Source organism: Halyomorpha halys, unplaced genomic scaffold (assembly GCF_000696795.3).
Source record: "Halyomorpha halys isolate HHAL.00 unplaced genomic scaffold, Hhal_1.1 Scaffold36.1, whole genome shotgun sequence".
NCBI classification, from domain to species: Eukaryota; Metazoa; Arthropoda; class Insecta; order Hemiptera; family Pentatomidae; genus Halyomorpha; species Halyomorpha halys.
The window spans coordinates 653,329-667,100 of NW_027108624.1; the positions used below are offsets into that span (position 1 = coordinate 653,329).

General features: G+C 39.7%; 1 protein-coding gene across 3 annotated transcripts in view; it reads right to left on the reverse strand.

Moving 5' to 3' along the window:
- The window catches only part of LOC106686723 (uncharacterized), a 35,646-nt gene extending 28,023 nt beyond the window's left edge, over window positions 1-7,623 (reverse strand). The window contains exon 1 of one of the 3 annotated variants that reach the window (XM_067046888.1): window positions 7,508-7,623. In XM_067046888.1, the coding sequence (XP_066902989.1) occupies window positions 7,508-7,578 (71 nt within the window). In that variant the 5' untranslated portion in view covers window positions 7,579-7,623. Of the gene's footprint in view, window positions 1-5,723; window positions 6,005-7,507 lie in introns of those variants that run through there. The other 2 variants (XM_067046890.1, XM_067046889.1) reach the window with 2 other exon arrangements.
- Between the last annotated feature and the right edge of the window lie 6,149 nt (window positions 7,624-13,772).

Genomic DNA, 13,772 nt, shown 5'->3' on the forward strand with positions numbered 1-13,772 from the left:
ATGCAAAGATTGGAAGGAAGTGAAGGACCTCTTTAAAAAAAAGTTCTCAAAGGGAAGGGACCTACTAGCGGACATGAGGACGCTATTAAAGCTGAAAAGAGAAATAGGGGAGGACTATAGCACTTATGCCAACCGGTGTGAGGAAGCGGGTATTTTGGCGTTCACAGTTGACGACTTGCCTACAGAGGAACAACGAGAAGGCGCCAGAGCGGTGATGCACAGAGTGGTATTAGGGATGTTCCAGTTGCGAACCGAGACCCCTATTCGGCGATTTTTAAATGGTCAGGATGTTAATACCCTACAAGATGCGGTGGTGATAGAGGAGCGGATGTCATCTGAGGTGGAAGTAGGAGAGCTGAAAAATATTAGACAAATTAAGACCGAAGAAGAAAACGAACCGGGTTGCTGCTGTCTCCGAAGAGGGGAAACGGCTAGTGTGGAGGCACCAGAGTCCCCAACGGTGTGTAGAGTCACTCCTAGTGGTGGCTGCCGAAATCGGAGAGTCCCGTTCGCTGAGCGTAGTGATCGAGTCCCGGCACGAAGCATTCCATATCAAGAGCAGAAGGACAGCTTTGCGGGTAAGAGGAATCCCAGAACGCCCTGCCCTAAATGTGGTGAATGGGGGCATTGGATGCGGGACTGCCAACGATGGAAAACTGATAGTTGTCGTAAGTGTGGACAGATAGGCCATCAACTGGAGCTTTGTCCCAGTATAAAATTCTTTAACTGCGGGGAGCTTGGGCACATTTGGCAACGGTGTAAAGAGAGGGGTCAGGACGAGGAAGCTTTAAACAGGAGGGGTTCCGAGTGAAGGCCTCACCCTCAGGAACCGTGACAAAGAGAGGTCTATTAGGTCTGAGAAGGTAAAATTGGGGTGGCACTCTACGATACAAGGAATTATGCTCCACTAATAATTGTTATTCGGTTCAATGGCCAATAAAGAAGCGTCTTAGTGGATACCGGGGCTGATATTACGCTTTTGAATGAACCTATTCCAAACGTTCCTATTGAATCGGCAGGGAGGAGTACCATCACAGGTGTCACCGGAGCACAGAGATCCATCGCTGGAAAACAGGTGCTTAACAATCAGAGTTGGTTCTTCCACGATTGAACATAAAGTGTGGATCACGCCTCTTGAACATGGTACGGATGGAATCCTGGGGATGGACGTGCTTAGTAGGATAGCGGCGAGCATCGATGTTGGGAACGGGACAGTTCAGACTGCCCACTGCTCTGTGCAAACATCGTATGACGAAAGGAAGGAGGGCCAGAAACGTGCCATCGCGCTGATTAAAGAAATTATTATCGTGCCGCCAAGCAGTGAGATGATCATTCCTGCTAGAATCAAAGGAGAGGTCGAGGGAATGGAAGTCCTTCTTGAGCCCGCCAACCTTCCAGGAGGAGTTGCCAGAGTAGTGGTGGCTCCTAAAAAACGAAATGTGATGGTGAAATTTGTCGGGGTTGAGGTAGAGAAGGTCTAGGTGAGAGAGTCTGAGGCAGAGTAACAGTTCTAGTTGCCGAGATGAAGCGGATGGACTAGAACTGTTAAGATAGGAGCCAGCTTACTTGTTGCCGAGATGAAGCGGACGGACTAGAGCCGGGGGGAGAAGGGAAATTACACTGGTTGCCGAGATGAAGCGGACGGACCAGTGTAACCGTTAAGGATTAGGTTACAATCTTAGTTGCCGAGATGAAGCGGACGGACTAAGATTGCTGGAGAGAAGGAGAGGAGATAGGCCATCGTCTTAGGTGTGCGTACAGTAAAACAACTTTTGCGAGCATAGATTGGCAATAACCTTCTCTATCTCAAGCAGTGTATACGCCACCTGTGCCATGACTAGACCCAGGAAAGGATGTGGATCTAAGATCAAATTGGGGAATTTAGAGTCCCTTAATTATAGGCCTAGTCCATGCGGCTGTGACCGAGAAGCGGTCGGTACATGTCTGCTTGAGATAGGTTCGCGCATTGCATTGTTATCATTTATTATTCATTGTTCAGATATTGCTAAGTATTATGTACAGAAATTATTAATATATAAAAATGACAACGTGTTCTTTACAAAATGAAGTAATAAGTAAATTTGAGAGCTTCGGTGAGGCTCGAGGTGGAGCGCTCTGTTGAGTTGTGGTCCAACCACTTGCTCCCTCTCGCTACAAATTAATTAATGTGTCCCAAAGCGAGGTGAGGTTACCCCGAGATACCATTGTGAGTGAGGTGGAAGAAATTCACATAGAGGAGAACAAGGCTTGCATCAGGTTAATTAGGCAGGGTATTGATGAGAACTGGTATGCCCTTGTTAAAGATAAACTTATGCACGTGAGCGAGACGGACCGGACAGAGATCATGGATATTTTAATTGAGTATTGGAAGGGGTTAGCTCCGGGGGATAAAGGAAAATTAGTCGGTACCGACTATGTCCATCATAATATAGACACCGGCGATGCTCGTCCTATTGCAGTTAGACCGTACCGTGCCCCGCATAGCTCCGGCCGATTGTGAAAGAGCATATCGAGGACCTTCTCGAGAATGGGGTGATTCAGCCTTCTACTAGCCCATAGTCAGCTCCGATAATCCTCGTTAGGAAGAAGGCTGCTCCAGGAGAAGATCCTAAGTATAGATTTTGCACGGATTTTCGTGGACTAAATTCCGTTACGCGTATAGACACCTATCCGCTGCCGAACATTAATGAAACTCTGGACAGCCTAGGGAAAAGTCAATGGTTTACCACCCTTGACTTGACGAGCGGTTACCACCAATTGCCGATTCGCCCAGAGGACTGCGAAAAAACAGGGTTTAGCACTACTGACATTATGACGGACATTATGAGTACATAAGGATGGCTTTCGGGTTGGGAGGAGCACCAGCTACATTTCAGCGCTTCATGGATAGATTGCTGAGCGGACTTCTGGGTACTGAGTGTTTGGTTTACCTTGACGATATTATTATATTTGGCGAAACCTCCGAAGAACACAACCAACGCTTAAGGAAAGCTTTGAAAAAGCTACAGGCGGCAAATCTGGAGATTAACCTTAAGAAATGCGAATTTATGCAGTCAGAATTGGTCTATCTCGGTCATTTAATAACCAGAGACGGAGTGATGCCTGATCGATCCTCTGAAGGTGAAGGCCATAGAGGGGTATCCTAAACCCCAGAATGTTAAAGAAATTAGAGCATTCTTAGGCCTGTCCGGGTATTATAGGAGGTTCATTCCTAATTACGCTGAAAGGTCTAGGCCTTTGACCGAGTTGACGAAATCTACTGCAGCGTTCGAGTGAACACCGGAAAGAACCTCAGCATTTGAAGACCTCTGTACCTGCCTAAAAAGAAGCCCTGTGCTGTGTTACCCCGATTTCTCGCTCCCCTTCATATTGTCCACGGATGCTTCCGGAGTAGCTGTGGGAGCAGTACTCGCGCAGAAGGTAAATGGACGTGAAAGACCTGTAACTTATGCATCCCGCCAGTTTAACAACGCAGAAAGGAACTATTCAGCCACAGAACGACAGTTACTAGCAGTATTGTGGGCTGTGTCACAGTTTAGGTGTTACCTTTATGGTCGACGATTCACGGTAATAACCGATCATCCACCATTGCGATGGACTCTCGGACTCCAGGAGCCGAGTTCCCGGCTGATGCGCTGGCAGATCAAGTTAGCCGAGTACGATTTCGAAGTCCAATACAAACCTGGTAGGAACCATAGTAATGCAGATGCACTCAGCAGAGCTGTGCGGGTCGTGGGAAAGAATGGAAAGGCCCCAGTGAATAGAGAAGAAGTCATCCAGGAGCAGCGGTCCGACCCAGTTTGTAAAAGGTTAGCTGAAACCCAAGGGGAAGCATGCTGTTTCGACGAAGATGGGCTACAGTTTAGAGTAGATGGCGACCTATGGAGGGTGATAATACCTCATTCTCTGGTGCGCAGGGTTTTGTATTGGCTGCATGACGAGTGTGGAGGTCAATGCGGCACTCAGCGTACACTACAAAGAGCTGAGCGGAAATTTTACTGGGAGAAAATGAAAGCAGACATTGAAGAGTATGTAGGAAGATGTGAAGGTTGTGCCCGAAGGAGGGTACTTCCTAAGGTACCAATTATGCCTCCTTACCAAGCGACTCGGCCCAGAGAACTGGTAGCGATGGATGTACAGGGACCCTTCCCGAGAACGGCCAGGGGGAATAAATATCTCATAACGTGTGTGGATCACTTCACGCGTTATGCTAAGGCTATCTCAGTGAAGGACACTAAGACGGAAGAGGTCGCCAAAGTGTTTGTCGAAAATGTGGCTTAGGCATGGAGTTCCTGAGATGCTCTTGACGGACCGCGGAGCCAATTTTACCTCAGACCTGTTGAAAACAACGTGCCAGATGGCCGGAACAAAGAAAATACAGACCACTGCTTACCATCCTTCTTAGAACGGCAAAGTGGGACGTTTTCACCGGACCCTCATGGAATCTGTATCTCACTACGTGAATAGTAAAGGAAACAATTGGGACCTCTACATATCTACAGCTTTGGCGCCATACAGAAGTTCCATCCACAGAGGGACAAGATACACACCTAACTTCCTTACCTATGGAAGGGAACTAACTTTACCCTTTGAGTGTGTAACTACGTGGAAGTGTGTACACTTCCTGGAAGAGTTAACTACGCGGCTTAACGAGGCATATCTGTTCGCCCTCCGCACTAGCCGTAGACTGGAAGAGCAGAACGCCAGAAGAACCAACCAAGGAAGGAAACTCCGAGAATTGAAGGCTGGTGATCTAGTCTACATTAAAAATATCACCCCGTTAGGGAAATGCCGAAAATTCGCGATTCCATGGAATGGGCCCTTTCGAGTCATTGAGAGGTTAAGCCCTGTTAACTACAAAATTGAAAGAGCGCCAGGAAAGTACGATGTGATGCTCAAGTTTTGCCCGCTAAATGTTAGCTGCGATAATGTTGACAGCTCGACGGAAACGGAAGGGGATTTTGAGTTCGACGACGTACCGGAGGACGAGTGGCGTGATAGTCAGGAGTCCTATATGTGCTTCCAACGAGCGAGTCCAACGAAGACCAACCGTGAACCATAGGCGTTCTATACCACCCCAGAGATGTGTATCAACCGACCGAGAGGAACATCCTAGCGGAGAGGACGAAGACCCTGGTAGCGAGCCCCATACGCCGAAGGAAGAGTGTTCTGTGTTCGCGGAGCAACAGAAACGGACATTGCAGGAGACGGTGGAGGAAGACGCACCTATGGAAGTGAGCACTGAACAAGTGGATGTCCCAGTTCTACCGGAGCTGGTTCCTGTGAGGACTAGAAGTGGTCGGAATATACGGGCTCCACAGAGGTATTCTCCAGCATAGAAAAAAAAAAGGATACCCATTTTGGGCACCCTTTTTGAAAGGGGGAAGTATTGTAAGATGGCAACACTGCGTGGACAACACTGACGAGCAAGAGCGGAGCGAAGTATTTTTTATTTTTTTTTTTTGGACGACAGTGATGATGATAGTGCGAGTGCGTATGTTTGTCCTAGTTTGGTGAAAGTTATATTAGTTGTGATTTTGACTTCTGAGTTGTGAGGGACTCTTTCTTTTATTATTGAGATTATTCTCTAACCTATAATGTAAGTGTTTAAGCTAGTATAATATTGAGATCTATGGTATTGTTTATTCTTTATCTCTCTTATTTTATCCATTAAGAAAAGGAGACTATAGCCCCTACAAGTAGCATGGAATAATATTTGTTACCTAGTGCAGTTCTCATCGACCATAAATCAACATAAACCCTATTCAGAGGTTTAGCTGAGTTATCAATTATGCTGCGAAGAAATTTATTGCGAACCATTTTACCTGCAAGGCAAGGCTCATACACAGTTCACTTACATATCCCAATTACAATATTTTTCTCAGTCTAGTCTATATCATGGCCGCAAGGTAGGGCTGAAACTGCTCTAGCGGCAGCTTCTAGATGCTTTGTGCTCACATGATGTAAAAAATTTCTACTAAAAACTTTTTTTTGGAAGTTTTTAAATACTATTTGGCAGGTGGTCATTTTGTAGTAACGAAAACCAAATGCTTCTATGATATGACTATCGATTGTTCACTCCAAGGTTAACTCTATCTGTAGTATTGTGTGACATGTGTTTCTGTCTAATAAAATCAATTCACTGCTTTTTGTATTAAATTACTGTTGTATTTAACTTCAACCATTTATTATGGGGTATATTCTTAATCAGAATGCCATTTTATATACGAATTCAGAGTCTATAGAATTTTGTTCAACGTACACATATATTAGAAGAGCACAGATTCAAATCTGGCCTTAGAAGGTCGAAATGTATTTCGAAGTGGACTCATGGAAAGAATCTCCCCACTCCGACTGGAATAAGCTGGTAACCATTAGGATAACCATACTTCATACCAACGAAATGGCAGAGCAAGAGAAAAAGCGTCTCGAAAAATGGTCTGTGTGTTGTGAACAGCCAAGTTCAAAAAAGAAAAGTATGTAAAACTGAAATTATGTTTTTCAGCTAGGGAAATGTGAAAGGTATGCATTGTAAATTTTGACGTGGAAATAAATAATAAGCACTGACATAGAAACATGTCATAGTTTATTATTATTGACATAATTTAGAAAAACACTTTATGTTAACTGACATTAACAATTACATGACACTTGTATACACACTGATTCCATAGCATCATGAAAATCTTCTCGACTGTTACTATCGATAATTAATACGGATCACTACAGTATGCAAATTAAAACATAAATAGTTTTAAATACTTATTAATGGCAAAGTTTCGAACCAAATTGCATGTCTTTATCACGGTTGTAGTGATAAGTAGTATTGTACAGAATTGTCATTCTAGGCATACAGGACATTCTGTATTGATTGGTATCAACACAGCCCTGATGAAGACAATGTGGGAAACGTTGAAATGTTGACTATTAGTAAATAATTGAAACTGTTTATTAATTGGTTTTCTTGACCGATCTCCTAATTCACTTACAGTCAACCATCTGCATGCAATATAAACATCTTTAATATTCAGTTATAGAGTTATTTGAAAAACTATGAATATATTTTTGGACAAACATCGTTTTTCCATTTTTAACCATTAGAATAAATGTTTATTCCAACAGAACCTTACTTCTACTCCGTTTAAAATTTCAGCTTACAGACATTCCCATGGCAACTATCAAGGCCAACTTGCCTAAGGTTTTCATTATACGGTTCCGTTCTAATAAGCCCTAGAAGCCCTAGTCATACAGCAGAACCCCTTGCACAATAAACTGCCCCTCCAAAACAAAACTGAAGGAGATGGTAGAATGGAAGAAGGATTTCCTTTTTGATCACAGCCCTAACACTCTCCTTCAAATTATTTTATGATCAATAATCTATAGTATACATTTTTTAAATCGGGCGTTCCTGAAATTAATGCGTTTAGACAAACAAACTTTTACTTTTATAAATCAGTATGGATATTTATTGGGAATCATATGAAAAATCTTCATAAAAGAAACCTACCTTGTCTGGTCAACCAAATATTTGTGACGGGATGCATAGTGCGTAGCATTATGGTAAAAACGGCGAGTCATGCCGTATATAACAACTATAATGTAAATCCTTTAAGTTTACTAAAACATTAGAACTAATTTTAAGACCATATGTTATTAGTACTTTTGTGGCATTTGCTGTTAGCCTCCTACTATATTGTGAAAGAATTGAAATGTTCTCAGGTTTCAACTTGTTTGGTAATTTTGACTCATCAAATGGTACCAATGCTACGTGGGTTTTTGGGTACGTCGTTTTTGATTCTTTAATGATTCTCTCCAATTCCGAGTGTCACCGATGCTTGAGTTCCTGGTCGGTGAGTCTAATCTTGATACTTCGACTTGGGTGATATCAGAAGGATTGAGGGAGTTTTCAGTGACGGGAAAATTCTCCTCTTCAACCAGATTTCGGTCATTCAATCCCGCTGGAGCAAGATGCCTAAGGTTTATAGTAGACTCTTTGCCATTAGGGAATTGTACAAGGGCTTAATCAGGGTTAGATTCTAATGAAGTTACTTCTTCCTCTATATTTGTTCTGGCGGATATGATTCCTCATCTGAACATTCCCAGGAGTTGTCAGCCACTGAGGAAAAGAAACGCATGAAATGGATTTTCTCTTATGGAAGAACATATGTTCATGAGGAATGGTATTTGTAGCCGTGCAATGGTCCGGTATTTGTAGCGGATAGATTGTAACGCTTCCGGCAATACCTTCTCCCATTGTGATGCCATAAGACCTTTGGATTTTAAAGCCAATAGAATAGTTTTCTATATTATACCATTGTAGCGCTCAACTTGTCCATTGCAACATGGATTATATGGTATGGTTGCAATCCCATTCGAATGAAAAAAATCCTGAAGTTCTTTGGATAAGAAAGATGTTCCTCTATCTTATAAACTTAAATGTATGAAAGGTATCCAGAGAGGCTAAAGATCTGGATTAGGGCCTGAATAATTGTAGTGGATGTTAGGTTAGTGCAAGATATGGCAAAAGGGAACCTCGAAAATTCGTCGACTACCGTTAGTAAATATTTCTGAGACGTATTAGATAGTAATGGGCCTTTAAAATCAACTCTGAGCCTTTCAACAGATCTTCTTGCTTTAATGAGGCTGTTTTATTTGTCATATAAACGAGGTTTTATTTCTGAATATGTTCTGTAGGATGATATAACTCTGATTTCATCAGTTGTATAGGGTAGATTCTAGGTTTTCACGCAGTGAGCCATGCGTGTAAAACCAGGGTGATAAAGAGAGCTATGAAGATGAACTAACCGATGGTATTTAATGAGTTGCAAGTTCTAGAGAAAACATAAGCTTCAATATTCTCTTTACCAGGTCGATAGATGATTTCAGAGTCATAAGAAGCTAGTTCTAAACGTAATTTTGTAATGTAACAAATGTAAAAATATAAACAAACTTGTAAATTTTTAATTTTTCCGGGATGCCGAAAATCAAACATATAAGTAATGAATTTTTAATCGGTCATTAGTTGAAATTTTCGTCCCACCAGGTAATGCCTCCATTTTCGAAGTGCTTCAATTATGGCATAGGCTTCCTAATGACGCTGTTCGCTTTTAGACAGAGTTCATGAGAAGAAAGCGACAGATCGTTTATTTTGTGTCAGAACAACTGCAATTGCTACATCGGAGGCATCTGTTTCTACGCAGAATGGAATATCATCTTCAATATTTACAACGAAGGATTTAAGTATGCAGTTCCGTAGGTTGTTGAAATCTTGGATTGATTGTGCATCCATTGGGAATGTCTTACAATTTACCAGTCTATGTATCTTATCAGAAAACTTTGGAACCCATTTAGAATACTAAACAAACATCCCAACAGCTCGCTGTAAATATGCTTTGTTTTAGTGTATAGGGAAATCAATCAACGGTCTCCATTCTGTCAGGATCTGGTTTTAGTATGTTGTTCTCGATAAGGTATCCTAGAAATTTTATAAAACTTTAATTTAAATGTGATTTTTCTTTGTTAATAGTTAAGTTATATTTCTAACGAACATTTAAAAAATTTCCTAGGTTTAAGCCATGCTCGGCTTGGTCTTTCCTACATACTGTCACATCATCCAAATAAACGTTATTCCCCTTTACACCTTCTTTTGTTATGATCTCATTTATCTTCCTCTAGAACGCCGCGACTCCATTGGTTACACCAATAGGAATTCGCTTGAATTGCCAGAGTTTCCCAGCAGCCTCAAAGGCGGTATAGGGACGGTCCTCTTTTTGGATTGGGATCTGATAATAAGCGCTTTTGAGATCAATAGTGCTGTGAATATTATATATAGCCACCCTTGAGGCAATTTTCACTATAGAAGGGATAGGGTGAATGCATCAAAGAAAATGTATTTATTAATGGTTTGTGAATAGTCAATAACCATCCGTTTTCTATAAGTACCACTAACTACTAAAATCTGCGCTCTCCAAGGCGAGTTGCTTTCTTCGATTACACCATCAAAGAGTACTTTTCCTATATATACTTTTCATCTTCATCAGAATGTCGTCTGGATTTAATTGCAATTGATTTAGGATTTGGCATTAAGTGCTCAAACAACGAAGCAGGGTCCACTTTTGCACTCTCATGGCTACTACTGATTTGCAAATAGGGTTTGTTACCTCCAAATGTAATTGATAAACTCGAATGTTGCTCAAGAATATCGTGACCTAGTATAACATCAGCACAACAGTCTTTGAGTACACTCGACTTTGTGTTACAATATTCATTATCTAAGATTTGCAAATCTACTGAACATAATGTATTTATTGACATAGCTAAGGAGGACGAAGCCATGGCGACTTCTGAGGTGGTTGGGTATTGTTTTAATTCGTATTTGAAAACAAAACTGTCACTAATATAGCTTTCTGAACTCCCCGTATCGATGAAACCTTCTGTCGGAAGACCATTTATTTTCACTTTTACGATAGTTTTGGAGACTCGGTGGGGCAGCAGCTGAGATCGTAGCTAAATTTAGTTTAGGGGTCTATTTTTTATTGTAGATAAATGTTTGGCAGAAATGCAAGCAACTATCGGTCATTCCCCATAATTTTGAGGGGAGTCTCGGTTTAAAGATGAAACAACAGGGCGGTGCTTCAGTTTCTTACTACAGATTTTGCAAATGGCAATGAGAGCTGGACAAGAAGCTCGTGGATGCCGACTAAATCCACAAAAGAAGCACTTCGAATTTGTGGCAGAAGTTAATAGGTGGCAGCTGAGGATTCAACCGATTAGTCTCTCCAGAAGCCTACTCAGACGATGCAATAAATGATTGATTTGTAATATATGATTTAGAAAATGATTGAGCAGACTCTAATGACTGAACTTTAGCAAATGCCTCATCAAGACTAAGAGTAAAATTTTCTAAAACTTGTTGCCGAATATTACTTGACGCTAGTCCATTAATAAATGCATCTCTGATGTATTTGGCTCTATAAACCTCAACTGTAACAGCTTTTGAATCCACAATCAGTACTGTTGCGGCCAACATATGGTCCACAAATCGATAGTTGGAACATGTGATTTTTATTAAGTCAAAAATAAAACTACTCTCTATTGTTTTTATATTGAAAATAGACAACTTGTTAACGTCTCACTGCATACACATATCTTCTCCATTTTCTCCTAACTACGCACTCGTAGTTGCCAGCATCCTGGCCATATTCACCAGCTAAATCATCTTAGCCACGGCGGGCGGACGTACGTCCCTTTTGTCGATCTACTTCCACAAGAATATCCACTCAGAACAACCTCAACCGGGGCTCCACCAATCACCGGTGAAATAAGACTTTTTTTCTCTTTTGTTCAATTAATTTAATTTTATAGGTGTTAAGCTTTTTTCTTTTTTTCTAGTTGGTATATTTTGTGTTCCTTTTTATTATGTTAACTTATTTAAAAATAACAAAATTCGACTATTCTTTTCTTTTCATGGTTGGGCTAGTAAAGGTTCCTTTTAGAAGAACCCCTACCCTAACAAGTACTAAGAGTTGTAAGGATTGTAAAGGGCCCTCTACATGTTGGCCATCAATTGATGTAGTTCACATTTTTTCTTAAATCTGTAATTTCCAACCTTGGTCATGACCATCAACATCAAACCAGAGATCTACAACATCAAAGGCATATTTCCTTATTTTTTCCTGATTCTGTCAGATTTGACATCAATTCATAGTGGTCCAGAACATAACTGCATATTCTGCTGCATTATTGACTCCACTTGGAAGTGACCAATTGACTCCACTTTCACATGGCCACTAGGTACAGTATCCTTCCCATGCTTCAGCAGCTTTTCCTGGAATTAACATGTCCCATCAGGATCGAATTCTGTATAAGATTTCCTCGAAGAAGGTTCAAATCACAGGTACCAAAATGCTTTCCCTATTCTTGACATTCTATTCACTATCTGATAACTTAATCTCGAAGGTATCCAAGATGTGGGGTTATATCAAAATTATTCTTGAGATTTGAACCTAGATATGTACCCTTTCTCTTCCTGTATTCTGACTGATAAAATGATCTCTATTGAACCTCTCAGCATTGTTGCATGTATCTCACATTCCGCCACAATCAGCCTTCAATTTGTACACCTTTCTTCTATCTTTTTGAACTTTTTCCTCATTCCAATTAACCAATCACCATGAGGATGACAACTAGGTCCTCCATGAAAGCTGTCGCCTAGTACAAATTGTTGGAAACATTTTATTCCAGCAGACATTGTAGTATGCAGGCCCACCAAACACTATCAAAGGCAGAGGATATGTCAAATAGGATCTTCCATGTGTACTTCTCTTCCCTTTGCTCAGTATCCCTGCATGAATGCAACTGTGACTCCTAACTTTTGCCAGTCTATTAAAGTAATAGTGAACTAATAGCAACTTTTGGTTACTTGTTTAGGAACTTCGATTATGACCAAACTTTTGCAATAGCAGCCAACAACTGCTTATTCTGCACTTCATTCAGATTTCTTCATAGACCTTAAATGATGAAGCTTTGAGATAGATCCTCTGCATTCAGCTCAACCTGGACCTGGACATACAATCTACTGCTATTTTAGGTTTTGTAACTAATGATTTTCTGCTGTTTGAGATACTCTTAGTTTTGTTTTCAAATACCCCAATAATAAATTGAAAATAATATTAATTAAATAGGGTAAAATCATAGTCTATTTGATACTAGTTAGTCCATATAGGAACAAAACTAAGTTTTTATTCTCAACTTATTTCCCTTACAAATCATTAATTGCATATTCAGTCTAAATGAGATTTTGATGTTTGCCACTCAATTTGAGATTTTTGTACTATTGTTCTACTTATTTCCATCCATTATGAATCATAATATAGTGAAAACATAATTCCATATATTATGACAGAAAAGGGAACTGAAGGAAAATAGATCAAAACAACTCATTCATTATGAATAAAAGGGAAAGAGTTTTTAAATTTTTAATGTACACCACACTATACACAATCTTCAATAAATTATACAGCTTATTAACAAAATTTCTCATTGGTAACTTCGGCATAGCCCTGAAATATTATTGAACAATAATATAGCCCCCATATAAATAAATAATTATGATGAAACAGAAAATTCATTTATTTCACACACTTTTTCTTATAAGATAATTTAACATACCATGGTTATTTTTTTTTTAATTTAAAATATGTACAACTTTTACTATATTTTAATATATAAAAAATGTTAGTATATTACACATACAACTCACTGTGCAAAAATAATTACAAATTCAATACAGGAATGAATCGTCAATACTTATTACATGAATAATCGTTTGCTTGACGTTTATACCACTTAATTTTAAAAATACAACTACATTTAAGACAGAAGAAAATTTCAAACACATTCATGAAACACACTAACATTTATACTGAATACATACACATTTTTTTTTCTTCCCTTTCATTTTTTGTAATTATAATAAAATCTGATCAAAGAATTGATACAAAAATTTATTTACTTTTTTTAAAAGAAATTTCTTAAAATAAAATGAATATCTTATCATAAAAATCTAGACAACCAGGTTTTTAAACGTATATTTTGCATTTGACCAATTTATAGAGAATTGTTTTTTCTTGATACATAAAGTGGATAAAATAAATAGAATTAGTTCATATGAATGACTTTAAAGAACTTAAACCAAAAGTATAAAAAGACTTATTTTAGAATCAAAATGGATCTATTGATAAAAACTGCAAAAATATGTTTAAAACATTTTT